The following is a 26,673-nucleotide window of genomic DNA, read 5'->3' on the forward strand; positions in this document are numbered from 1 at the left end:
TGACGATGTCATAGATGGATCGTGCTTCGAAGTGAAAGTAGCAACTCTCAAAGAGAGAAATGTCACGAGAAAGAGTGACTCAAAGTGAGAGATGCGTGGAGACTGACTGCGCTTTCTTTGCGCACTTGCGCTGCCGGTTGTCGCCAGCACTTACTTCGCGAGCAATATCCCAGCAATCTAGAGACTATGGCGATCAATTCTCACCTTTAGCTACAGAAGGCTGGCAATGCAGGTGTCCGGTCCAAACAAAGAAGTCTTCAAAACACGAGCCACTAATCTCCCAATGACGACAGCTTCTCAATCACTGTCATTTCTCCATGCGCCTACTTCGTCCATCGAATAGACAAAGGCGAGGAAGTGAACACGGCACATAGCCTTCATATCAGAATCGCGAAGATCGAGATTTGGGTTCGTGGCACGCATGCACAATTACATGGTCGAAGGTCAAGACAACGGAAGAGACAGGCTAGAACGCCCTACTCATGCCATACCCTGCGCTGCCAGAGAGGCAGGCGTAGGTAATCTGGCTGCTTTTTCGAAAGTGAGCATGGTCCCGTCTGACCTTGCATGGAATCTTTGGCGGTCAACCTAGCTGATATCTGGAGTTTCCCAGTCGATCCACATCGTCATGTCAAAATCGAAGTCGGCCTCGGTCCTGAAAACATCTGTCTGGCTCTGGTCACCCAGCAAGTACTTCCCTACAAAAGCATCCAAGTCGGCACCCTGGTCCTCAATGGGAAACTGACAGTGAGTATGATTGGCAGCTTCGGTATAACCCATTGCTTGCTGATCTCCGAGAGCTTTGTAGATCTGTCTTGCTACAGTCATACACCCATAGCTACTCCATGGTGACAGCCATTCATATCCTATATTGTCAATGACCAACAATCCCCTTGGGGCAACGAGACCGGCGAGCATGTGGTGGTCGAAGGGAAGTCTCTGGGTGCCGTCGACTTCGCTTGCAAATACTTCAAACTCGGTACTGAACCAGACGTTTTCTGTGACAATTTCGTGAGCTGTCTGAACGGTATCGGTGCCGTTCACGCTGACGTTCTCGACATCTGATAATCTCCAGCACGCGGCGCCGCCTGAACCTGACTCTTGAACAATGGTTAGGGCAATCCTTTCGTCGAAGGCTCCAGCCACGAGCGATCCTTTGCCCCACCGAGAGCATCCAACGACACCAACCCGTGTTGGATCAACGCCGGTGTCGCTGCTATTGGTGAGAGTGTCTATGATGCGCGATACGCCCCAGGACCAAGCCATCAATGCGCCGGCAGCCTGAGGAGAATTATCGGGATAGAGCTCATAGAATAGGCCTTTCCCGCGGGAGGTCGTATTGTCTTGTTGTGCGAATTCTGAGACGAAGAATGTGATTGTTGCGACTCCATCGGGCGCGGGGATTGTCAAGAGATCAAGCGCGATCAATGCTGGATATGGTCCGGTATGTTTTGTCGAGTTTGGATAAGTGATGGTGGCTGTCCAAGATATTGCCGTGTCGCCGTTCGATGCAGTCAAGGTAAGATTGCCACCCGTGTCATTTTGATATCTCTGGAAGTCGGATTGCAGGTTTTGAGAGGGACCGGGTTTGATTCCAAGCTCGTATTGTTGGAAAAGTTGCGAAACCTCGTTACGACGGCAAGACCAGTCCTCCTTGCTGGCAACGCGTGCTCCGGACAAGAGTTCAAACGGGTCCGGCAAGAGAGGGTTGTTGGTAGCGAACGATGGACTAGGGGTTGTAGGAAGACATTCCAAAGCAGGCGCGCCTGCAGCTGCTCCGAGGATGGCTGCTGAAGCCAGAGCAAAGCAGATGAAGGTCTTCATTGCGTGCTTTTCTCGACCACGAGCGTAGGCTTAGTTGTGACTCGCACTGTCAATCTGGAGGAGTATCGTAGAGTAACATATTCTTCTGATACTATGACGCAGAACTCTTTCCGGCTGAATTCGATGGATATGGTCACGAAGTTTACGTGCCTAGTATCGATGATGGTGACCATTGACTCGGCTGTCGAGCAACTAATTCCAACGTGAGCAGTTCAATGAGCACGATGCTGCCTCTCCATCGATCGCAACCACGACCCCCGCTTCGCATTTTCGCATTTAGGCTCTTTACTCGGTAGATATCAGGCAATGCGGAGAACCGCTCGTTCCGTGCTAGGTCTGTACGACGATATCTTTGCCGCTTGTCCTGGAACTATGCTGAGTAGTTTGGGAGGAGTTGATAACTTATTGTCAGAGACATTGCGCGTTAGTGCAAGCGAGGAAATCGAAGGTCAATGCGTCAAGCAAGTTGGATGCAAACTCTGCTCCAGGCGAGGCTGAAGTCCAGCCTCGCTTTCCCGTGATTTGACGAAATAAGAATATGGGACCTCGGCAATCAAGAGACCACAGTAAATGGAGATCTTTCATCCACGCAGAGCGCAACTTCATTGCTCCCGATGAACACCATCCCGGCAGACTTGCAGATGGATGCCATAGCCCAATGCTAAAATCGCAATTCAGGTATCGATAGCGGCCACACACAGACTGTGCTTGTTCGCTAACGGCGGGTTTACGCCATCATTGGCATGTCCTTATATGGCGCATTTGGGAGCTTCATCATCAGGCTTTACTATGTAAGTCAAAGATCAAATTGCGCTGACACTGGCCAGGAGTCTGGGTTGTAGCGTCGGAGGAGAAGTCGTTACCGTCACACTCATCCGAAGTTTCGAAGCCAAAGGTCCGTTACCACATAACAAGCTAATACCAAGCTAGGCGACAAGATCCGTGATCTCCTCAATTGCAGGGATCTTGGAAATGATATCAGACTTTGGCGGTTCCAGCATCCAACGAAACCGGTCAATTATTGTATGGGGATCCCCCGTCATGTACGGAGTAGCGATTGTGGCTTATAGCTGAAACCTGGGCCTGTCCCACTAGGATTCTTTTGGATTTCTGTACTCCGTACCAGGATTCTCGACCTTCGTCCAGTTGCTGAGCCAAATACCATTGGGCGATAACCACAGAAAACCTGATCCAAGCTGATGCCAGTCGCATTCAACTGTGTGCCTATCTTCCCAATGGATCACTGCGCTCATCCTCCAATGCACGAACAGGCGATATGCACTCCAAATATCGTCCCGTCAGTGGCACCCAAGTGTGAGAAGCTTTCCAAACATTCGTATCTTTGATCTCAGGACGGCACATCTCTACGAGCGCTATGCATTCCGTTTTGCAGCGCCATCACTCAATCCGGTGGTCAAGTGATTGGGGTCTTTATGGGCCAAGCAATGGTAAGTTGAATGTTCAGCCTCATGCTTGTCTTTGCTGACCATCTACGCCGCTTTGCGTACCATGCATGCACTTCCGATATATGTCAGGCTATTCTTGCCCGCCTGCAAAGGTTGGGCCCTTTCCTGGCGCAGATCCCCTGCCAACGTAGCAGTGACGACGGGAGCGAGAACAGCAGCCCAGTATTCACTTCGCATGAGGCTACACAGTGGCGAAGCCGGGTGTGGGAAATGGGCCTCGTGTAGGCCAATGATATCGCCATGATAACACCTACCTATCAGCCACGAAACCCTGGCGTATGCCTGACTGCACTTCTTACCGCCTATATATCAGGGATGAGATCAATTCAGCCCTTGACGGCCAGCCTTCTTTTCATTCCTGGTGTTCTTTTGACGCATAACAGGTACAAGTCTCTTCAGTTAACAGTACGCTACTGGACACCAGCCCCTCTGACAGTCGGTTTGCACAACTTGCCACCATGCGTCTTGCATTCACGAAGGCCATTTGCCTACTGTCAATTGCTGGATCATTCTTTGCAAGCACAGTTCTGGCAAGGTACGATGACGCTAAATGCTGTTTCTCTGCCAAATCCTCGAATGCCTTCTCGCCAATTCCAACAAATGGTATCATCTGCGGTCAAGAGTACAACGCGTCAATTCCAGCTGCTCCGAAACTCTTTGTTCCATATCCCTACTGCGCTGAACATTGCGGTGGTCCTGGGGTCTCCCAGTGGAACAAGCCAAGCGCATGGGCGGCACCCATCGTACAATTTATCCTGCCCGCTGTTATCTTTAGCATGAGTATTCCCCGGCGCAAGATGCTCACGCTTCCTGTCCGGGGGAATTCGGATGCACCGACGGCAGGATCTCCGAGCGTTATCAAGGGCAAAACAGCATGGCTGACGGATATCTTGCGCAAGTTGACGCCCGTACTTCGCCTCTGCGCCATCATGCTCGATAGCGTCGGTTGGATTGCACTTATACTTATTTTTGCTGGACCAATGATGCTGAGCGGCCTTTACGAAGCTGTGCTGGACTGGAAGATCTTGTCTGCACTGAAGAGCGAGACCGGGAAGAAGCTCAAGGAAGAGGCTGTGATCGAACTATTGGCTACCGTGGTAGCGGGCAATCTCCAGCATCGGACCAACGAAGTCCGACCACAAGTGGAGATCAAGGATGCGCTGCTCAACAATGCAAACATGGAAGCCCAGAGAACACGCCTGCTGGGTTTGGTCGATTCTCAAATGGGGTATGGTGCCATCATTGGGGCTCCAGTTATGTTCTACCTTGGAGCTTTTGTCTACACGATCCTGGATCTGATGAACAAACCTAGTGATCAGGATGCTGCCATATCCCTCGCGTTTGGAGTGGAATGGATGATCCTCGTTCACGTCGCCATCATAGGGTCATGTCTTTTGGCCACGAACAACCCAAGTACGGCCTCCGTTCTGGTGGGCCGTCAGCCTTCTCCATCTTCCCACAGTATCACAAGATCAACAACACAACAAAATATTGCCGGCCGCCTGCAGCCGGGATTGTGGCAAAGAGCACTCAAAGGAGATCTTGCCATCTTGGCTGATATTTATAAAACCCGGTATCAACCAGTCACCATGTGGAGCAGAGGACGAAACAAAAGACAGTGGGTCCAAGACTCTCACGCGTTTCTTAGCCATCAGATCCCTAGCAACGCCTTGAATATAGGGTGGAGAGCACACATCGTTATATTCCTGGCAACATGTGTCCTGATTAACCTACCACCGGTTGCTGGGGCTGTGGTGGCCTGGAGGACGCCGCCAATAGGCTGGGGTTGTAGATCACTCAGTTTTGTCTGCTATGCTGGTGTGGAGCTGCTCATTACAGCTCTTTTCCTGTTGATGCATGGCATCAAACCGTCTGAGGAACTTGGGAAGCGAGCAGATTCCTGCAAGACGCCCGCCGGAGCGCTTGCCTGGCTGTGGTATCACTGCCGCCTGCCGTCGTGCATTACTGTTTATATCCTGTACGCCCTCTCCTGGCTTGGCTGTTTGTTCGTCGTTCTAGGCAGCACGTTGATGCAGGTGATCGGGGTGTATCGCAACTGTTTTTGCTACGTCAACGCTCCTGAATGGTACCACCGTGATTCGGCTATTGTTCAAGTCGCCACAGACACACAAGAGCAGCGCGAGTCCAGTCATAATTGGATAATCTTTGGTGGCACGGCTACGGCATTCATGGGCATTTGCTGCTTCGCCGGCTGGTGGTATCAGATGGTCATCCGGGAACGGTACAGAGATGTCGTCAACAGTCGTTTTGGCCACTGACGAACGAGGAATGGGTATCAGACGGCATTTTAAAGGTGATCCTGATATAGATGTTGGAGGAGGGCCGGGTGTTGAGGCATTAGCAGTGGGAAGGCTCAGGAGATTTCGGTGACGTTTCCAATGTACGAGCACTCATAAACCTGGTAGATGCCTGTCCATGTCTGCATTTTTGGCAATTTCGTTTGGTCAATATATGAGAAAATGAAAGGTATTCGCTACGGAGGCCTAAACTGGAGGCTGCTGAGCACGTGGCAGGAGAATCACGAACGTTGCTATATATTTGAGTCCACTCCGGTAGTGATCAGGTCACTAAAGCTTCTGGTCATGCTCAGAACTTGTCGGGAGAGTCTTTCGTCGACAATAGGGTTGTTCACACTGGGTTGGCTAAAGACTTCTTTCCATGATGCTCAGGGCCTCACTGACGAATTGAGCATATTGACCTCCCGGTTACGTTTTCTGCCGTTGATGCTACAGTCTGTATTGATTCCGAGAGGTTCGGTCCAGGACCGTCCGCAGCATCAATGTCTTGGTGATCAGATCTCCGCCTGTCGAGCCATGTACAAACTAGCCAGCGCAGGCTGGAGAACCATGTGCTCGCCCGGTGCCGGCACAGAAGTCTAGGGAGCAGCGCGCTTACTAGATTCAAGAGGTCCAATGTGGTCCAGCAGTGTACCGTGGAGATCATCTGCGGCGGCTGCGTCTGCCTGTCAGAGCAAGACCCTCCTTTTCATTGATTCTTTCCGGCTTTTGAGGTGGTATTTCCGCAAATCCACTTATGTGTAGGTGCAAGAAAGCTTGTCCTAGGGCAAATTCGAGGAGAAGGAGGCGCAGAAGGAGTGAATCAGGAGGCTTGACGCTCGGTGCGCCTGTTGTTGCCTTTGTTTGCGAATAGGCCCGATCCATTGAGCAGAGGGTACAGCAGCAGCCGACACGATGAGGCATCACATCGTTGAGAACTGTCGTATGCCATTGCGCTTCAGGAGGGGAAATGGAGAGAAGCTCACTGGCTAATGTCATCAGTGAGTGGTCTGTCTACCTGACAAGCTGAGTGTTGGTCAAGCGCAGGCAAGTGCGAGTTTACGCTTACCCATCATGGTTAGATTCTTCTTCGCCAAACAATGATGTAATTTGTTTACTTTTTCACATGTCGTTCCCGAAAGAGAAAATAACTCGGTGGGTGCTTGGGGTTTTTAGGACTTCCAGCGGACGTACCTGCGCCCCGTCAGGACTAGTCAGAGGTGGATATCTCAATAAAGAGTTCGCCTCGAACATCGAAAGCACTACTCAGGTCATTTGGATTGATTGCTTCTCTCACTATCAGCAGAACTCAAACCCACGGGACAAGGCAGTTCGGCGCTTCTCAGCACGGCTTGCCAGGAAGTCAATGGGCATTCCTCTGCCATCATGATGCAAAACGCCAGGCAGCATTTGCATCAGCGCAAGCAGCAGCGACAGCTGATACCTTATCCTGCGGTTGATTGAGGTCTTGCCACAACCCTCCCAACTCGTTTGCTTCAGCAAGCAGGCCACCAGTTCCATCGATCCTAGCGAAAGGGAAAAGGTCTTGCCAAGGAGGAGGGAAGAGGAAGTCACGCTGGTACAACAAGTCGAAGACATCGAATCGCAAGGAAGGCTGGGTCCCTGGAGCCAGCGAGGAACCTGATCTTTTTCAAAAGGCAGGAAGCTGCTGAGGTTCTGTGCCATGATACGGATGTCGGGCCTGTTGTCAGATGTTGAAGGAGGTGGGTATCGAGCGCACTGAAGGTACCTGTTCTAGTCGCAGATTGAGAATTGATTCCCTGCCGGGCTCACATTCATGATGGATTGGAATATTCCGTTTCTTGCCAATTTTATGTAAGTGGTAATTTGGCTCTGCGAGACCCTTCTCATTCATCCTTTATGGACATGTATGTTGAGATGAATCATCGCGTTATTTTGACACAGCATTGTGTTTGAACGCTGTTGGAGTCGTTAAGTGACATTGTTTTTCATCTTAACTGTAGGTGATTGCTCCTCGTTCCTGCGCAACTCCGAGGCAGCTTCCCAATGTTACTTTTCTTCGTCACTTGACTGCGACGTTCACTGCTACAGCAAACATGACAATCTCTCCTCCCAAATCCGCCGCCTAGGTATGAGAACTTCTCTCCTCTTGAAAATCTTCTGCTTAGGGTTGTGGATAACTATACTCGTCGACAATGGCGCTCAGTACTTCTCACAAGCACAACTTCGATGCCCTTCCTCCCGATCTGCTGGAAGTGTACCTACGATACAAAAGAAGCACGCGTGCCATTTTACTGTGGTTACTAGAGCATGGCCCAGAACCCGACAAGCCAGTCAGGAGCGTCGTTCTCCGAGAGCTGGAAACTATGGCACGGACAGTGAAGGAGAAGATCAGCTACATTCCTGACATTGTGCATTTCTACTTTCGCGAGACCATTTCAGACCGAAGCAAACTCAGCAAATACTTCCGCATCCAAAGCTCTGCAGCCATCAATGACCAGGCTACCATCAACCATGAGCATTTCACTGCAACGCAAGCCTCTCTCTCTATCTCTTTCTCTCTCTCTGTCGTCAGTGTTCAGACCACTTACTTTTCTGACAGTTTGACCAAAATCTACAACGACCTTTGCATAGCCTTTCCCCTACCGGAGCTTCCAAATCAGCGACTATCAGAATTACAGCCATCAAAATGTGGCCTGACTCGGATGTCCAACCGATACGACGGTCTAGCTGTTGACGAAGCCGATACCCAGGAAGGGGAGGGCAACAATCATCTGACTATAATTGCACAACCCGTCTCATCACCTGTACCCCCGACATTCCCTGATGCCACTGAAATGCAGATCCGACTCACCGATGATGATCTCGGCATGGCATTCGAGATAGCAGCTACAGTCCAGGTATGCAGACCCTGAAAGAGCCGTTCTATGATGCTGATTTGAGTAGCGCATACAAGAGATCTCAAGCTCCGTTGAGCATTATTGGCGACTTGCCACAAGACGCACCGTCTCATTCCCAGTCGCTTCTTTCACCACAAATGCCGCCTTCGCGTCACTGCGCCAGCTTGTGGACGGACTCCTGCAACGCGAGTCAAACCTCGGCCTCTCAACCATTTACGACACGCCTTTCTCGTTCAATGACTCAAAGCAATATACAGACACGTCAAAAGTTCGCGGTGCCAGCTCGACGTTGCTTGGTCGTTTACGGCATATTGTGGAGACACTCTCCGAGTATCAAGATGGCGATATGGACGTATGCGACCCTTTCTGCCTCAAATGCGGTCATAGACTTGCGAAAGAAGTTCAGACCAGAGTCATTCTTGGTACAGCCGGCAGCAAGTCTCTCTCTGAGGCTCTCATTGGAAATATGATTCAACTAGTGATCTTTGAGATGTTGCCGCCCGGTAGAATCAGAGGGAGTACACCATTGTATCAGGATTTTGAGGAGCTCATCAGGGATGTTGATCCTGTTGACCTCAACGGCCATCCCTGGTCGGTCATTTTTGGATTGAACATCTTGACTCAGAGCTACAGAGTCTTCCTTCGAACCCTCAAGCGGCCGAATTTGGTCTCGCAATGTCGTGTCAATGCCTTGAAACTTGCCCAGCAAGTCTCCTCTGAAATCAAGTTGACGCTCGCCGACAGCGGCACATTTCCCTGCCGCTGTGCCGGAACGATAGGGCAGCATTTGCACCGCATGGAAGTCGAGTTGCAATGGTATGTGGGCCACAACTGCTGGGATCTTGTGAATCAGGCACCTTGGGTTGCTGGCAACCATGTCTTGGAGATCCTAGATCTCTGCAACTACTACGGCAACCATTTGCTCAAGTACCGACATTTCGTGGGCGCCGTTCTTCACTCGTACAACTGTTTGACCAAACTGGGTGGACTAGAAAAGATTCCTATTTTGGAGCAATTATGTGTTCAATTTTGCGGAATTCTATTCCCAGGTGGCACCCTCCCAGAGGCCAACTTCTATGCTTGTTGGGCACGCTGTGTTGGCGCCAGACTGAAATTTGACCAGCGTCACAACGGAAAGCACCCGCATGACAATTGGTGTTTTACTATCCCCGCACCAGCGGCAAAGGCAGCTGCTGGAATTGACATACCAGAGCACCGACATCATGGCAAGGCCGAATGTTTGCTGTTCCAGATCAAACGCCAGGGATACCATATCTCAGAAGATCAGTGGAAAGACCTCGCCCGTGCTTCCAAGAGCCCTGACCAAACACAAAAGGGCGGAGTCGAGAAGGGCGGCATTCAGACGAACGCCAAACTATCAGCCGGCGTTACCCATACGGATATGCTGCTACATCTGACTACAGCCATTCAGGAGACTTTCACCCAGTCAGCTGAGACACCACTGCCCAGTGCTCGACTGAATGTTTTCGCAGTCTTCCGGAAGTGCGCACATGTGATGTCGCAAGTTTCGGACAATGTCCGTTGTAAAGAAGTTGAGAAGAATGGAGGCATCTGCATTTGCTTCTGCCATGCTATCCTGGATGCTGCTGAGCGTATTGTTAAGAGCAGACGGTTCGGTGAGCTTGAAGTATGGCAGAAGGATGAGCGTTTTTGGGTCGAGGAGATGAAGAAGGCAATTCAAATGTCCTTTGGCGACGTCAATGCAGAAGACCTGTTGTGGGATATCTAGGGCAGGCTCGGGTATCACGTCTAGGAGGCAGCCGACGGAGCTCCAACCATATCGGCTTCCTTTCAACAGATCACTTGGAAGGGGAGAGCACTACGGCTCATGATGAAGAAGATAGGTCACACAGTCCTTGTCTGCCGGTTCCTTCGAGTGTCTGTCACAGGTACTGACTCTGGTCTGTGTAAGGAAAACTAAGATGAAGTAATCAAGTATCATGCAGGAGCTATGGCGCCGCGATGGGAGGGCGTACACCTTCGCCGTGCTTGACTTATTGATGCTGCAATGTTTTTTTTTTGTGTGGAGGCGCACGAATTTACAAGAACTGAAGACAACAACGACGCCAAGTTCGAATGTTGTAGCATTCAAGGCGGTCTACTTTGTACCTAAATAGAAAACTATCGCGTGTAGTAGTAACGGTTTCGACATGCTCGCATGGTGCCGAAGTCTGAAAGCCTGAGAAGTCCAGGTCGGCTTCCTAGGCAAGTCTTCCGAGGACAAGTACTTATGGTGAACTTCTGGGGCAAGCCGAGGCCATCGTGGTCCTCTACTACCTGCCCACGCCGCGCACTTCCAACTTGTTCGATGCTGACCGGCAACCTGCAATCAACTTGTTCTTGAGATGTCTGGTTGCGCTTCCATCCAGCCGTAATGTCGGACATCTGGTATCGCCGGTACTGTTCACCCTCCAGATGGAGACGCTGCTTAGCGAGAGCTGAAAGAGTAGGCTCAGTCATCCAATCAACAGAGCGACATGAGAGACAGGTACCGCCAAGCGAGGTTCGCTTAGCCCCGAGCTTGCCATTCGGTCGGCCGACGTTCCTGCACCTTCTCTTGAGATGTGCTTGTTCATGCGACATGAGATGAAGATTGAAGTCGAAGTTAAGCTTTACTGGAGGCTACTGTGTGAACGTCGCTCGAGTACCGGAAGTCTGCAGCTATCTACCTTGTGGTGGTACAGCTCAGGAGGGCTGCGACACAGTTGCCCAAGTGCCAATAACTTGGTGAGGCTGGCTGATTGTGGGGGCCACCAGAACGCTCTGGCTCGCTGGCGGCGTGCGTGACACTGATCTGTGAGCACGGCTAGTGTCGCTCGTTCAAGGTCATCCATGCACAGCAGGGCCAGACTTAACTTGCATGAACGCGGGTACGTTGCAAAGCTTAGTAGCGGCTGAAATTGCCTGATCCCAGTTATGCCTTGCATCGGCGAACTCTGGGGTGGCACGACCACAAGAGTGCGCATGAGGGCCACTAAACTCTCGCCCTTGCACAATCCCAAGACCCTTGACGCCAAACGGATGCCAACAAATCGCTGGTTAGGACTCTGTCATCTTCCGCATCTGCGGCTGAAGTGGGGAATAACGATGTGCTCCAATCTCATATGAAGCCTCCGCCCAAGGATGAGAACCTACAGTTCCTCTCAATACTGTCGCTGCAAGTATACGTCTCCAAATATTCTGAGCCACGAAGAGCAAGTTAGAAGGCACGCCGGCAACTTCTGTCTGGCCACCACTTTTCGCCAGTCGACGATTCTCGGGGTGCGATAACGAGCCTAGAGCAATGGCGACAGATATTGGTCTGATTTGGAATCTGGCACTCGACCACTACAAGGACGCTGCAGGTTTTGACAAAGACTTCGACATCAATACGCTATCACGTGCAAAAAGCGTCAGAGATGTGATCAGCATTAGTGACGGTAGTCTTAAGAAGTTTGAAAATTTTCGGCACGATGGTGGAGGTTGTGACAAGTTCAGAACCTTTGTCGCAGACCATCTTGAGCCAGTCGAGAAGGTGGCAGAGTACGTGGCTGATGCTGCATCAGGAGCATTTCCTCCCACTACCGCCATTTTCAAAGTCATTGACTACTTCATCAAAATCGCAACAGAGGTTCGAGCTGACTACGAAAAAGTCAAGGAATTCTTTGAGAAGTTGGGATCCTATCTTAAGAGCCTGAAAATCCTCGAGGGTCATGTTCCAGAGATTGACGAGCTACGAGAGGCACTTATGAAGGTCATGTCTTGTCTTCTTGTAATTTGTGGGATCAGCACAAAGTTCATTAAAGACGACAGATGGAAGAAGGGTGTAAAGAAATTTCTTCACCTTGATAGTGACGAATTGAAAGACGCCTACGCAGATCTTGAAAAGAGCTTGGCGGAGGAGGCGAGGGCTGTGAATCTAGCTCAATTGCGAATCGGACAAGAGATCAAAGTTGATGTCCGCCAGGGCCGAAAAGAGCAGCAAGAAACCCACGTTGCGGTGTTACAGGGCCTAAAGATGGACCGAGAGATCCTGGGAATAGTGCAACGTGTGGACAAGAAATTGAATGAACAGTCAGAGACAAATGACCTCGACAATATCAAAGGAGCATGGAAAAGCATCATCTTCGATACGCCCGAGTATGATAAAATCGAGTCAACTTTCCTTGAGGGCACTGGAAAATGGCTCCTCAAGGAAGGTGCCTATCAGAGGTGGGCCCAAGGAGATACTTGTTTTTTGTGGTTGTCAGGGCCTCCCGGTACAGGTAAATCATACCTAACCTACTCGATAGCCCAACGTCTGGGCAACGAAAGCACATCAATTTCGAAAACAGCCGCAGCAATTTTCTACTTCGACAACGCGAAAGAAAAGACTCGATCTGTGAAGGTCGCTTTATGTAATCTGATTGTGAAGCTTGCCGAAAAGGATGCAGTTTACTGCAAGCGTGTGTCAGCGCAGATCAACAAGATTGCTGTCAATATCAACGAGGCATCAATCGAAACTGTGTGGTCCAAGTATGTGCGGGATCTGCTCCAAATGGCATCTCCGAGCAAAATGTACTTGATTATGGACGGATTAGACAAAACCAATCGAGATGAATGGACGACCTTGCTTCGGCTACTATCCGACATCCCAAGATATAAGCTTCCTGTTCAGGTTTTGCTCTCCGGCCGCCCAGAACTTGACTTTCCTCTGAGGTCTATCTGTGATCCTCAGAAAGACATGATCCAGGTTACTGAGCGTAAGAACCACGAAGACCTAAAAGCTTTTGTGCGAGATCGGTATGAGCAAACTATGCAACTCAAGCATATAGCTCGAGATGGTCAGAAAGTCATCAAAACACTGCTGCAGAATGCCGGAGGGATGTTCCTGTACGTGGATCTGGTCCTGAAAGAACTTGACAGCATGAGCCAGTGGCCCGCTATTCTCAGTGCTTTAGAGTGTCTGCCGCAAGGACTGACCGACTTATATGCCCAATCTCTCGCTGGGGTTGCGGGGAAAGCTTCTTCCCCAGATGAGGTCTCCTTTCTAAGGACCTTGTTTCAGTGGATTACTTATGCCGAATGTCCACTGAGTTTGTATGAGTACCACTGCTTGCAGAGTCTAGGTATCATTTGCAAGGACTACAGTGTCGAGAATGAAGTTCAGGGCAGATGTGCAAGGTAATTCCAGAGGCTGATCTGAGATGAGCGTGAAAGAAATACTGACCGCTGTTCACACAGTCTATTGCGCCTGTCTGGGCACGGAGCCGTACAAGTGGGAGACTCAGCAGCTTTATCAACTCCTTCAAATGCATCTGAAGTCTTGTCGATGCAAAAGACGTCAGATACAGCTAGTCCGGATGACGATTGGGAGAATGACGACGACAGCAGCCAAGGTGAACAGGATGACACAAGTGACGGGGGAGAATATTCTCGTCTATCCAGCATCTTTGTCCAAGCAGTCCATCACTCCCTCATTGACTATCTTCGCGATCCGGCCACAGCTCAGACATCATTCATGACTAAATCGGCTGATGCGAACGCTGACCTTTTCATGGCTTGCAAGGACGTGATATGCAACAGCGACGATGATTTTGAAAGTCCCGAATGGGAGGCCAAAACTGATCTTGCAGGATATGCTGTTAATTCATTGTTCCGACATCTTGAGAACATAGATGTCGATGCCATATCCGACCACCTCCTCGCGCGTGTTACACAAGGATTGAAAGAAGTCTTCTCGAACGCCGAGCAAGTCGCCACAAGTCTCGAACGTCAGATCCATCATGGATACTTTGGTTTAGAACCCCCACTCAAGCCTGACTGGCCCTTGCAATCCGTGATCCTGAATTTACTTGCAAAAGCAAGCCAACTCAAGGACGGCAAGCTTCAACCAGATTGTTCTCAATGGGTCGAAAAAATCTGGAAAAAACCATCGGAATTGTTCCTTCCCCTAGCGAAGAAACATGTTGAGAATTGGCTCAACGACTTTTCGGACGATTCTGCGGCTTTCAGATGTGCTTTGGCGGCGTTATCAACGGTAAGCTCGACGCATCCTCTCCAGGGACAATATTGATATGTAGCAGACGAATTCTATACAAGCCTTGTCGAAGCCAATTTCCGATTACATAGCACCAACGAAGGAAGAAATCATGTTTGTGGCTTCTGCATTCCCAGACATTCCAATTGATGCCGATGCCCACCGCATGATTGCCCTTACACTGGCACGTTCGCCTCGTGTTGACCCGCAGGACGCAATCGTTGAGTTAAACCAAAGTCTGAAAGCGGCGACAACGAAGCTGGAGCAGTATCGTGCGCTGGTAGCTCTTGCAGAAATTCAGAACAGGCTTCTTCAATACTCTCAAGCTCGCGACTCCGTCAAGTCCGCGCTTTCAACGATCTATGAAGGCAATATCTACCCCAGCATGGAAATCCAAGCAGATCTGGAATCTATGGACATACTACAAGCCTACCTGGTGCTGGCGGAGGCACTTTCAGGCTCGAAAGAGGTCGAAGATGCAATTGCTGCCTTTCACAAGGCTTCCGAACTCGCTAAGGATAAGGATGATTTAGAGCAGCAACATGAAATTCTTGGTGAGATTCTTGATCTAGCAGGAGCGAACAAAAGGTATAGTATAGTGATGCGAGAGATTGAGAATGCTGATCCCAAGGTTCTGTCTGTGTGGTTCGGTCTTCCAAGTGTCGGGATAAAAGATGACCACGCCATCGTGCAAGAAGCAGCGAGACGAATCAAGCGCGAGGATTCCTTGATACGCTGCTATAATAATGCAATCACACTCCGAGAACCAGATGGCACCGGCTGGATTATACGATATCACCTTGCCAACTTTTATCGAAGGGTCCTCGGCGATAATGACAAGACACATCAGGAGCTTAAAGCCATCCTCGCCGAACTATCCACGGATCCGGAACAAGAAGATCGCGGTCTTATTTTTCAGCCATTTGCTTCAATGATGTGTGAGATCCTTTGCGACAAGATCAAAGCCGCCAGAGATCCCACTTGCAAGAAGACGCTCAAGGAGGAGCTCGAAGGTTTTATTGAATGGATAGACACAGGGGACCGTCGCTTCAAATGGATGGACACAGAGGACCATTGCTTCAGTGAGATGATATATTTGGTTCTCGTCAAGCCGTATGTCGAGGCCAAACTTCCCAACAAGGCCAAGAAAATCCTCCAGCGAAATCTGCAATTCTGCAAAGACGCACTCAGCAACAGCATTGGTGATGACGACTCGGAGGCATTTATGCTTCTCGCCAAGGTCCTGGCTCTCGCTGGAATGAGGCCCGAAGCAGAGATAGCATTGTCATGCACCTTCTCGGCCATGAGGCCAGAATTTCTTAGGAGCGAATCGGAGGACGACCCGTTGGAAGCCGCCATTAAAGCGACGCGAGGAAGGTCTCAGTATGAAGAGGATCTAGCCGATGTCTGCATTGTATGCGCTGGGAAAGATAACCGCTGGCATTGCTGGGTTAAGCCCATGTATCTCTGTGTTGACTGTATTGACGTTTGTCTATGTGAAGGCTGCCATGGAGTGAGGCTTATGCGGAATGCGCTGGATGGTGGCGATTCATCGTCGATGGGATGGATGCTGTTTTGCGGGAAGGACCATGAGTATATTCAAGGACCTGTTAAGGGTTGGGGCGGTATGAAGGATGGTGTTATGAGAATCGGGGAGCAGAAGATCAAGTTCGAGGATTGGTTGAAGAATGTTGAAGCTACCTTTCGGAAGGTAAAGTTGGCATAAGTCCAGACAGCGAAATTGTATGGCCTTGTTTGACAACTCTCAACAGTCGTACGCACGACAAGGACGTCTGAACTCAACATTTTGTGTCCATCCTCGGATAACGGAGCATTACCACTGGCACCAGACGCGAAGAAAACCAAGCTTAGGCTATCAAGTGGTGAAGCCAGGGTGGTTTTCGGACTGTTAAAACAGAATGCAACATGCTAGGATTGTCCATAGCGGACATAGAAAGAGATCTCCTCTCTAGTGCCGAGCTTCATATCATGTGCTGATGGCTTAAATGCTCCCAAATCTTCCGAAACCATTGTGTTGGACATGCCAACCCCTGAATCCAAATACAAATCCTATCTGTGCGGTCCAAACTTCGCATAGGTTAGTCTGTCTTTTGGGGCCAGGAAGGCGTGCCGCCGATCGGCAGTAAATGCTTTCCTTTCAGCGACAATGGTATTGACCGCAAGTACCGGCCTGAGTGGAGAACGGTCGAGAAAGAAGTAAGAGTATAGAAAGCCACTCAACGGGTTCGTTCTGTACCATCACTCAGCTCACTCCCAGCAGGCAGCCCAGCATCCATTTCATATGGCTGATCGTTTGGCTTTTCTGGCAGCTCCGAACGGTGACTTTCTGTTCCGTGCAGCTCGACAGGTCCGTCATTCTTCTCAGTCGAGTCGAGCTGGTGGATTGACTTCTTCTTGGTTGCTCTCCTTCGCCGCTTCGAGAAGAATACTGCCAACCCGAGAAGGACTATGGTCCCAAGAGCGGCGCCGATAGCTATTCCAGCCTTGGCCCCTACACTTAGGGCGGAAGTGGGATGTGACGAGCTCGTAGCTGAGGCCGGTAGTGTTGGCTACCTCGGGTCTTGCATCCGTGTCGTTCGGATCCATGGCGCTATATCCATCAGTAAGAAGTGAATAGAGTGTCAGAGCCCATACTTGTCGATCAGATGCAACACGCCAGTCGTGATCATATAGTCAGGATCAATGACTTTGGCGGCATTGATATAGATGGATCCATTCAGCCTTGTAACCGTCACATCCTTGCCCAGAACAGTCCGCATTTTGAGCCCATTCGTCAGATCCGTCGAGTACTTGACTTCGCCCTTGACAAAATGATATGCTTCAGGATCAAAGATATCTTGTTGTAGCATGGAATCGAAATACTCAGGGACGATGCGGGATCATGATGGGAGATTAGGTTCCCTTGTTTTGAAGATGGCACTTGGTCCCCCGAGCCTTGACAGATATGGATGAATTTCCGGACATGTGGGAGCCATCCTTTGTCGGAGAGGTTGAGAGCTACCTCGTGAAACGCTTGCTTTGCTGCGGGATTCCTTGGAGTGAGTCGGCCAAAGTCGACATCTATGCTGTTAGCTTCTTGTCCGTGCGACAGTGTTGCATGCTCCGTCGAAGTTCATCAAGATCAAACAGCCCCTGTGTATCATTCAGATCAGCTGGCGCAGCCATGGTACATGCTGGGGACAAGGATATTCAACAGAAATCATCGAGCCTTGTTCGGCTCGTGGTTGAGTTCAGGCGAATCTTGGTCGTTAGCAGCAGCCGCTCCTCGCAGATATGATAGATATAAGGATAGATCATAAGTTTCAAGTTTACAGCTGAGAATCATCTCTGAGAGCAGAGCATCGAAGCACCATCGCGCATATGGCCTTAGCGGTGTGTTCCTCAGCAACGTTGGGCTTCGATGAAGTTTGGGCTTACCAACCTTTGCGTTTGTTTCGCCGTAGTGTGGGAACCGTAAACTACGGACAAGTAAGAAGCCATCCAGGCACTAATTCACATGAAAAGGTAAGTAAGCCGGGCCCTGTTATGAATCTCCCTGATGAATGTCTCGTCCAATTCCTCTTCAGTAAGGTGGACGTTCGCGTAGTATCGCCAACGCCTTCCTCATTCCCTTCCAGCCTCGGATCCGATCGGAGTCTTTGATGAAATTCAGCTGAAAGTGAACCACCTCATCACAAAAGAACGGATCTACCATGCAACAGCAAAGCTCCGGGCCTTGGCCGACGGACTACACTCATCTCATTCTACCAAGCAAACAGGCACTGCCCATGTTGCTATGAACGAAGATAGTTGCGACCGATCTTCAGGCTACCCAGATGATGATCTTTCAGCGCAGCAGGTTTACTTCCGCACCTATTGGAGCAACCTGCCACCAGACAGACCTCCTTCTCTAAGCCCCACGCCGCCGCCAGAACTTTGCCTTGCTCCATCTGGGCATGTGCCGCAGAAAATATCGAGAAACGCTGTTGAAAGCCACACGAAGAAGAGACGGACAGGGCGGACAAGCAAAAGTGGAAAAGTGGCAAAGGCTAGGTTCCGATGCCACGAGATGATAACCAGGTCTCGAGCCAGACTTAACGAACGATTCGTCAGGTTGATTGAAACTAAACGGCGGCCTTGAGAGTCCTCGCCTGGTCTGACCACAAACCAACCACGGTCAGCAGATAGTCTTCGCTGAGTCTGTATCGACATAACTCGTACATGTTCCATCTCAAACAAAACCCCGGCAGTGAAACCAAACGGACAATGAGGTCTCCAACTCTCAGTCGCTTCAACGTTGGCGCTGCACCAGACCTGCGGCCGACAAAGCAGCTCTTGCAGATCTGGCGACTGCAGAAGGATGCGGTCGGTTTTCGGACCGACCCATCAGGACCGCGGTTTCGATCTGGCTGCTGCCGCATTCGATGGCCGCATCAGACGAGTCCCGCGGTAGCTGATGCGGCCGACATTTGCGCTGTGTGTCGCCTGCGAAACGAGGCTACGAGTTCAAACCGAAGTGCGGAATTTCACCCCACCGCCAGTCACGTACCTATGCAATAACCCAGCCTGGGGCGAGGAGCACCGGTAGAGGGCTGGACATCATCGAGCAAGAATGTTAACCAATTTCACCCTTGGCCCGGTGAACAGGACTGAACAGGTTTGCGTCTGATCGGGCACTTGAGCAACCATTACCGGATGTTTGATGGATCTATCAACTCTGGCCCGCAGAGAATCCAGCAAGACCCGTTGGATTGAGGAACATCATTATCCGCCAACATCAGCGCGGCTGGCACTCTACGATTACGTGCTGGAACTCCTTGGGCCGTTGTGCTGCTGGGTGTTTGCGCTCGTCGACCGATCCTATTGCCGAGACATGAAATACACGGCTCCATATTCAGGCAACATCGGCCCAGTGTAGCACCATAAAGATACATCCTATCCTCCTCCAGGGTTCCCATATCAGCGGCTATCATGTTGACTCATCCAGACTTCGACACCCTGCACACCCAGTCGTTGGCGAAGTTTTCAGCCCGGCCTCAATCCCCCATGATCGTTTTTTGAAGAGCAGTAATGCGCTAGACCTTGCCGAGTCAACGCCTAGGGCATGACTCAGGCTCTGGAGCAGCCTTTACCACGACTGGCACATCTAATCTGGATGTTGAAATTGGGCTCTGACTTGCTCTATTTTCTCTTATGGTGCCGCATAAGGGTTCTCAAAAATTCAGACTTGGCGCAATGGTCTAAGCCGTAGGGCTGATGATGCAAGAAAGATATCTTAGGAATGTGTACGTACATTCCAACGTGGCGGTATTCATGATTGGGTGTCAACATTCCCTTTCAAGAATCTTCTTGAAGCCTACGCAGAGCCTTCCAGATCCTCAGATCGAATGGACATACAAGTCGCTGATCGACAGCATAACGGAGGGTTTTGCTTGACTCTCTCGGAATTCTAGATGCAATAGCATCGACGGATCTACATACTCTCCCAGCAGCAAATAAGAGTACGACTGCTGTTTATTGAGGGTGGCTTCGGCAAATCGACACCCTAATATCGCCGCCAGCGCTCCACTTCGATCTTCAACAGTGGCTACTAATCATTATGGCCCCCGTCACCCGCCGTCGAAGTGCCTCGTCAACACCCCGCACGAAAGTCATCACCAAAAGTGCCGCTGATATCAATACTGCGAATACTATCGATGAAGCATTCTCGGAAGAAGAAGTAGCAGCGAACGCAGAGCATATGTCAGGAAGTCATGTTCTAATCGACATCAGATCCGCAGATGGGCTTTTCAGCAGTGGAGACTGGTTGTCGGAATCTATTGCAGCACTATTCTTTTCGCTTTGATATTTATTGCTCTCGGCCTCTTCGGTATCTTCACCACCGTCAAGCATTTTCCAGGCGCCCTTACGAACTCAAGAGGCACTGTTGGTTCTCATCACAATGCTTGGGACCTTTCCAGCAGATTCATGGCGAAACACAACCGTAGCGACATCCTGCCCGAACTTGATAATTCCATTCTGGATGTCCACAGCGTGCTACTGCAGCTGAACGAATCTACTGCCGACCTAGTCCATTGGGCTAGCTATTATACCACGATCGGCATCGCAAAATCAACCCGGAGACGAATCCATTGATGGCTTCATATTATACCAGTGCATACACGCGATCTGGAGACACTGGAATGTCAGATAGACGACCACATTGTATACTATCATTCCAAAATCCACCTCGCTGGAAAGAGATTGGCCTGGCTGATCAATGACATTGTTTTTCAACTACAAAGATCGGATCTTGCCATAAACGCGCTGGTCCTCACTGGCAAAGAGTCGACCAATCCTGGCTTCGAGCGCAATGGCGTTGACAGATACTTCCAGTGGATGATCGCGGAGACAAGCAGTCTGTTCAACTCTTCAACTCTATGTCGCCTAGAGCTTGATTCATTGGCGCCCATCTTGGAGGATATCGACAGTGCACGTCCGAGCATCCTGCAACGGCGGGGAATGATGCCCTGGTGGTCGTCTTATTGGGATAGACTTTGGCAGTCAGGCCCTCGGCAAAATGTCATCTTCATTACGGTGATCGCATGGCGATTGAGACAAGACAAGCTGTTCAAACTGTCTCACACGTCGCCAAGATATTCGGCACAACATTACAAAAGCTGGAAACTGCGCAGTCAGTCTATCGAGAGGGCAATCAAGTAAGCTACGACGGTGACAAATCGCGAACCATTTTTGGACGCTTCCCTGTATCCATCAGAGGTCAAATGTTGGCTGGAGAACTACAACAGCTACAAGGACAGCTATTCGACGTTTTACGTCGCTTGGTGGCACTCGCACAAGGGGGAGAATCTACACAGAATTTTCGGAAAATAGCTGCTTTTGCATAGCATCAAATCCGACGGCGTGATATGTGCAGTCGAAGTACTACTCTGGTACAGCGCGTCGCTTTCGGAATGGGTACATGTGTTCGGTCCTGGCTTGTGGCTCACCGACCAACGCTCACCCTTGACTTCTCTTTGTTTGCAGGCTTTGTGCTCCCGCTGCCTACACAGGCATGGTACCTTGATCATTATGACTCCTGCTTTGTTCCTCTGGTTATCTTTGTTTGTCATCCACTCATCAAGGGCAGCTACAATGGTCTCACTGCTACCTTTGTTTCATACGACAGCCTCCCTTTCCAGTTGATCATTGCTGCCTATGGAACACCCAGCAAGAACATGACTAGTCAAAAATTCAGCTCTCACTTGCCAACTCTCCAGATTCTACCATTTCAGCCTTCGAGCGACTAACGGCAGGCTGTACCGGTACGCGACCCACCGAACAAGAAATACCTGAACCGACACGACAATGGTGGCGAGCAGAGATCTACTAGATGCTTATACATTACCAGGGCTCCCTATCACAGCTGCCGATGAAGACGTACGACGCCAGTGGAAGAAATTGGTTCTCCATTGGCACCCAGACAAGAATCCAGATCGTGCGGCAACTGCCATGACTCAAAGACTGTGCAGTTCACACGAGAGAATCATGGAGCGCCATGAAAGATGCGACACAAATCACGATCCCCGGCCTGAAGATTTCCGTAACTTATACTACGCCTTGCGTTCATCACCCTGGACTGGAATCGCACTTACCATGATTCCCTACCTCATTGTGGAATTCTTCCGCAGCAATTATTCATCGGTGGCAGACACTACTGGCTATTTATTTCAGCACAGAGTTGTACTATGGCCAATACTACCGCGTCTTTGAGGAGATCCATGGCTTGCTCATCATCTATCGAACAGTACCAAATCAGAACCTTGCTCATCTCGAGCCAGGGCACTTACCTTATGGCTACGACTACTTACTTGTCCTGGAGGATCATTGACGCCATACAAGGACATCCTTTCGGCAGTGCCTGAAAGGCACAATGCCCGAGACTCTTGGAGCACACTGATTCTTGCGGAGGCCATTCGCCGTCGCTGCCACCCAGCCATGTGGCTACAGGTTATGCTGGAAGATCGGACACGCAAGTGTCGAGGCGTGCGATGTTGGAGGTGACGCGAGCACCTGCTTTGGATAGATTAACCGAAAGATATTCAGCACAAAATCGAAATATTACTCTACTATGGGGTATCAAGGCTATCATTCATATGTATAGTTGTGTCATCAAGGTTCGCTGTCTCACATCTCGTCCTCGTCTGATTGGACTGTGCCCTCCAGCACTTGCCATTACGTAGCCCAAGTCATGCAATTGAAGTTCTTGTAAGATGCTTGCTCGGTTCCTAGCGGCCCTTCACAGAATGTGCTCTTCCTTTATCTCGCAATCTCCGTACACAGTGTTAACTTGGTTTACCGAGGTAGAAAAAGATTTCGTATTCTTGCCGCTTCGTTGAAGTTTCTCGTGCCCGCGGCATCGCTAGCCGCGCAGTCCAGCAGTCCAGCACTTTCGCATCCAAGCGCATGACACCAGTCCCAGAAGCTGACAGGACTCTCGAAGCAGAATGGCTATCATCTTGAAGATGTTTTCGATCGCATCACAGCTACGTATCGTGTCTGAGCTTGACGCGAGCACCTCAAATTGCCTGGATTTCGTGGCGTTCAAACCTTGATACCCGCTACTCTCGAGCTCTTCACATGTGAAGTGCTACAACCAATTCGGTGCACAACTTCTTCTCTCTCCCTCTCCCTTTTGCTCGGACGCTTCAAGTCACCAGTACTTCACATTTCGTCTTGGTTACATAGCCCTTCACCAGTTTCATGTTTGTGCGCTAATCGGCTTGCGTCGAGCCATAGAAAAGTGGCCGCGAACACATTCCCACCCAGTGACTGCACGTTTGTCATCTAAGCACCACCCAAAGTCCTTCCCATTTCCTCGCCTCGACTCGTTGCTGCTTTCACTGCCTTGTCTACAATCTCCCTGAACCCGGACGCCTCAAAGCTCTTCAACGCTGCATCGGTGGTTCCATTCGGACTGGTCACATTCTTACGAAGCTGAGCTGGTTCCTCAGGAGACTCGACCAGCATCTTGCCAGCACCAGAGCAGGTTTGTATAGCAAGACGTGTGGCCTGTTCCGTCGAGAGCCCTAGGCTGGTTGCACTGGCTATTAGGTGTTCCACCATGGCAAAGAAGTATGCGGGCCCAGAGCCTGATCACACTTGCATAAGTATGTGTTACATCGTTCCGTGACTTGATGACTCACCAGATAGTCCAGTAACGACATCGAGCAGTTCCTCCTTGTCTACCCATTCGGTTGCTTTGCTGACACTACCGAGAAGTGCGGTCACCAAGTCTTTCTCATCTTGAGACACATCATGGCCTGCAAACACTCCTGATGCACCTTCTCCCACCAGAGCGGGCGTGTTCGGCATGACACGAACCACATGTGGTGTACGTCCATCCGCAAGCTTCAGCCACTCCTGAAGGCTCTTCAGTGTAATGCCCGCGGCAATGGAAACAATCAGCGGAGTGCTTTTGCGCTGTGTCCAGGCATTGCCGAGCTCTTGACACACACTCTTAGCAACTTGTGGTTTGACGGCGAGGATGACTATATTAGCGGCCTCTGTCGCGTCGACATTAGAAGTAGTAGTTTTCACCCCAATGGCCGTCATCTTGTCTCGGTTGACGTCCCAGGGCTCGGAAACAAAGATGTTTTCCTTGTTGATATCCTTGGCCAGCAATCCGCCAATGATGGCAGCGGCCATGTTGCCACCGCCAACAAAGGCTATCTTCGACGCTTGTAATTCCGAAGTCATCTTTTCAAGCTTGGTGCTTCGTCTTGTTGTTGGGCTGTTGTTCGCTCTCACGGACAAAGATGGCGGTTCTAGCTGATCCGTGCATGTCTCGGCGAGTCATTGGTGCCAAGACCATCCTCATCGGCCCCTTGCAAGCCGGCAAGAATATGGGTACGTCTGAGCGCATTCCCATGCTTCTTGCCGAGTAGAATAGGACATGTTAGAGTCATTGAACTTGACGCACTATTCGATGTCTCCAAGTACGACGGTGCGCTTGCCTGGAAAGGTTCAAAACGGAAGCCGGGGTAGCAGTAGCAAAAAAGGAAGAACGGCGAAACCAAGTCATGAAGATACGGGTGAACACGAAGTTATGTCGATCCGGGAAGAATCCGAAGAGAACGGAGATATCCAACCCGGACGAAAAGATAGAACTAAGGTCCGAGATTACTGACACTGTACACTGAACGCGAGGGAGCCAGTCAATGCGCTGTCAGGCAATTCCACTTCTCCCACTTCTCCCACAGTCTTGTGCGTGCAGAAGGGCCAACAGCCTGGGTAAATGAGACTAAGATCTACCCTCGATGGCTGCCAAACTCGTGAGCGCAAAAATCTTCCCAACAAAAATGCTTGTGCCTATGTACCAGCATGCTCAACCGGCTATCACGACAGCGAGACTTCTCATGAGTATGCTCATGAATATGAGCGACCAGTAACTGTTGATTCTAGAAGGATTGCTCGACTTGTCCAAGATCACGACGATGGACGCAGGCAGCCAAGGAACGTCATTCTAGGCGTATTATGAGTTGCGCAGCCTTTGCAAGGCCAAGAAGCCATGCCGGGCGTGCTTGGCCGTCCGTCAAGATGTGAACGTAGTCCCGTATTAGGTCTTCTCTTTCTTCATGAGATTGGATCGTATCACCTTTCCAAGGCATGAAGGACGGAGGTCGGTGGTGGTCTTGGTACCAAAGGCAGGGCGTCCAAAGGGCAGGAGGACATCGGTATGCTGTTGCAAGCTGACAGTTTCTCGTAAGGAAAGTACAGGCCAAAGACAAGATGTAACAGTTGGTCTGCGGCCACAGCTTGTTTTGGGGAGCTCGTCACCTCCATGGCGTGTGACGCTCACGAGTCTTTCTTGTAGGCATCTTGGTGTTAAGCAATACAAACCCCCATAACGGGTCTTAGCTTTTCGAGATATCCTCCACTGCACCGAGTGGAAGGGATGCTCTCAGTGCGAAGGTTGAGAGTGGTCAACTTCTGCCAGTTGTGGGCTGTGGGGATCGAATACTGGTTGTTGTTTGCAGGAGCGCAGGTGGGCCAATTGAACCGCGCGACTCGAGGGTCTGACTTTCAGACAAGACAGATACTTCTGGTCCAATGTAGCTCATCGCTAGGACATGGAGACTGAACGCAACATTGGACAAATGTGCCGTAGCGAAGTGTGGCAGTTTAGATGCGGGAACGCGAACAACGTCCAAAGAGTGCAGCTCAGTGTTTTGGGAAACTGCGCCTCGTCGGACCTCGGCTACCGGAAATCATTTCCAGCCGGTCCCCTGCGGTGCATCCCAAACGTTGGGCTGATGGTTCGCCAAACTCCAAACACTCAGTTCTGCGATGCAGTTCGATGAGGGACCTACAATGTCCCTTCTAGTGGCATACGGTCCGCGTGAAGCACGGCTACGCGAACCAAGGCTTCGCGACTGACCACTTTTTCTTCCGATTGGTCTCCTCACATACCCTCCTACTCTGCGATTCCTTACCGAGACACTACCCCGAGGTCGGTTCGCAAGCTCATGGTGCGCCACAGAGACCCAAGCTGAAGCGCATGATTTCTCGCGGCTCGAGCACATAGAGACATGCCCAATGTTCCAGACTTCTCCGACCCAGAGTTCTTCCTGCCGCCCTCTGACGAAGAGGTGGATGGTATTGTCATACTCTCCCCACAACGAGACCGAGAAGTCTGAGCCATTCCGCAGCGCAGTGAGACGAGCGAGGACGTGAATCTCCTCGTGAATGTGGTAAGCGGCGGCTAAAGATCATGAGAAGGACTTTCCCATTATGTCCGCAGAATATGGTCTCTAGCAGAGCTATTTGCCATATCCTTGGCCGCACTGAAACAGTTGACGTTGAGCTGAAGTTGCAGGACCGATCATCAGCACATTCGCCAACAGGATGCACACCATCTGTGCCGTCCCGTACCTGCGACTTGCACCCACCCTGACTCCAAGCCTCGTCTCCCCGCGACGACACCACAACCGAGCGCACGGCGAGACCAACTAAGGGGGCCATGCGTTTGCGCGAAACATCTGAGAAGAGCAGGATCAGGAAGCGCTGTCCACACCTCGCTTCCACATGGTTCGGCCTACACTTGGCCTCGACTGCACCCACTTGTCAACGAGTCACCATTCCCTGTCAGAGCCAGGCACGGTCCCTGCTTCGGCTCCAGAAGAGGTGAACTGTGATCACATCCG

General features: G+C 50.6%; 8 protein-coding genes across 8 annotated transcripts; 5 read left to right on the plus strand and 3 right to left on the minus strand.

The window, feature by feature from the left end:
* Positions 1–588: 588 nt before the first annotated feature.
* Positions 589–1,824, minus strand: PV05_09249 (uncharacterized protein; the record flags this gene model as incomplete). The annotated part of the gene is made up of 1 exon (XM_013458833.1): positions 589–1,824. One exon carries the CDS (start codon positions 1,822–1,824, stop codon positions 589–591), a length of 1,236 nt encoding a protein of 411 aa, XP_013314287.1.
* Positions 1,825–3,748: 1,924 nt separating this feature from the next.
* PV05_09250 (uncharacterized protein) lies at positions 3,749–5,569 on the plus strand (the record flags this gene model as incomplete). Its single annotated transcript, XM_013458834.1, has 1 exon — positions 3,749–5,569. One exon carries the CDS (start codon positions 3,749–3,751, stop codon positions 5,567–5,569), a length of 1,821 nt encoding a protein of 606 aa, XP_013314288.1.
* Positions 5,570–7,764: 2,195 nt separating this feature from the next.
* PV05_09251 (uncharacterized protein) lies at positions 7,765–10,219 on the plus strand (the record flags this gene model as incomplete). The annotated part of the gene is made up of 2 exons (XM_013458835.1): positions 7,765–8,469; positions 8,516–10,219. 2 exons carry the CDS (start codon positions 7,765–7,767, stop codon positions 10,217–10,219), a joined length of 2,409 nt encoding a protein of 802 aa, XP_013314289.1.
* A 1,025-nt stretch (positions 10,220–11,244) lies between these two features.
* Positions 11,245–16,406, plus strand: PV05_09252 (uncharacterized protein). Its single transcript, XM_013458836.1, has 3 exons — positions 11,245–13,632; positions 13,693–14,488; positions 14,535–16,406. The coding sequence occupies exons 1-3, from the start codon at positions 11,774–11,776 to the stop codon at positions 16,212–16,214; spliced, it is 4,335 nt and encodes a 1,444-aa protein (XP_013314290.1). The 5' UTR covers positions 11,245–11,773; the 3' UTR covers positions 16,215–16,406.
* Positions 16,407–16,517: 111 nt separating this feature from the next.
* Positions 16,518–17,414, minus strand: PV05_09253 (uncharacterized protein). The gene is made up of 2 exons (XM_013458837.1): positions 17,144–17,414; positions 16,518–17,099 (listed from the first exon to the last, which is right to left on the minus strand). The coding sequence occupies exons 1-2, from the start codon at positions 17,356–17,358 to the stop codon at positions 16,871–16,873; spliced, it is 444 nt and encodes a 147-aa protein (XP_013314291.1). The 5' UTR covers positions 17,359–17,414; the 3' UTR covers positions 16,518–16,870.
* A 2,673-nt stretch (positions 17,415–20,087) lies between these two features.
* PV05_09254 (uncharacterized protein) lies at positions 20,088–20,623 on the plus strand (the record flags this gene model as incomplete). Its single annotated transcript, XM_013458838.1, has 2 exons — positions 20,088–20,207; positions 20,261–20,623. The coding sequence occupies 2 exons, from the start codon at positions 20,088–20,090 to the stop codon at positions 20,621–20,623; spliced, it is 483 nt and encodes a 160-aa protein (XP_013314292.1).
* A 1,212-nt stretch (positions 20,624–21,835) lies between these two features.
* On the plus strand, positions 21,836–22,240 carry PV05_09255 (uncharacterized protein; the record flags this gene model as incomplete). Its single annotated transcript, XM_013458839.1, has 1 exon — positions 21,836–22,240. One exon carries the CDS (start codon positions 21,836–21,838, stop codon positions 22,238–22,240), a length of 405 nt encoding a protein of 134 aa, XP_013314293.1.
* A 637-nt stretch (positions 22,241–22,877) lies between these two features.
* Positions 22,878–24,270, minus strand: PV05_09256 (pyrroline-5-carboxylate reductase). Its single transcript, XM_013458840.1, has 2 exons — positions 23,674–24,270; positions 22,878–23,619 (listed from the first exon to the last, which is right to left on the minus strand). The coding sequence occupies exons 1-2, from the start codon at positions 24,224–24,226 to the stop codon at positions 23,315–23,317; spliced, it is 858 nt and encodes a 285-aa protein (XP_013314294.1). The 5' UTR covers positions 24,227–24,270; the 3' UTR covers positions 22,878–23,314.
* Between the last annotated feature and the right edge of the window lie 2,403 nt (positions 24,271–26,673).

Source organism: Exophiala xenobiotica (genome assembly GCF_000835505.1).
Source record: "Exophiala xenobiotica strain CBS 118157 unplaced genomic scaffold supercont1.5, whole genome shotgun sequence".
In the NCBI taxonomy this organism is placed as follows: Eukaryota; Fungi; Ascomycota; class Eurotiomycetes; order Chaetothyriales; family Herpotrichiellaceae; genus Exophiala; species Exophiala xenobiotica.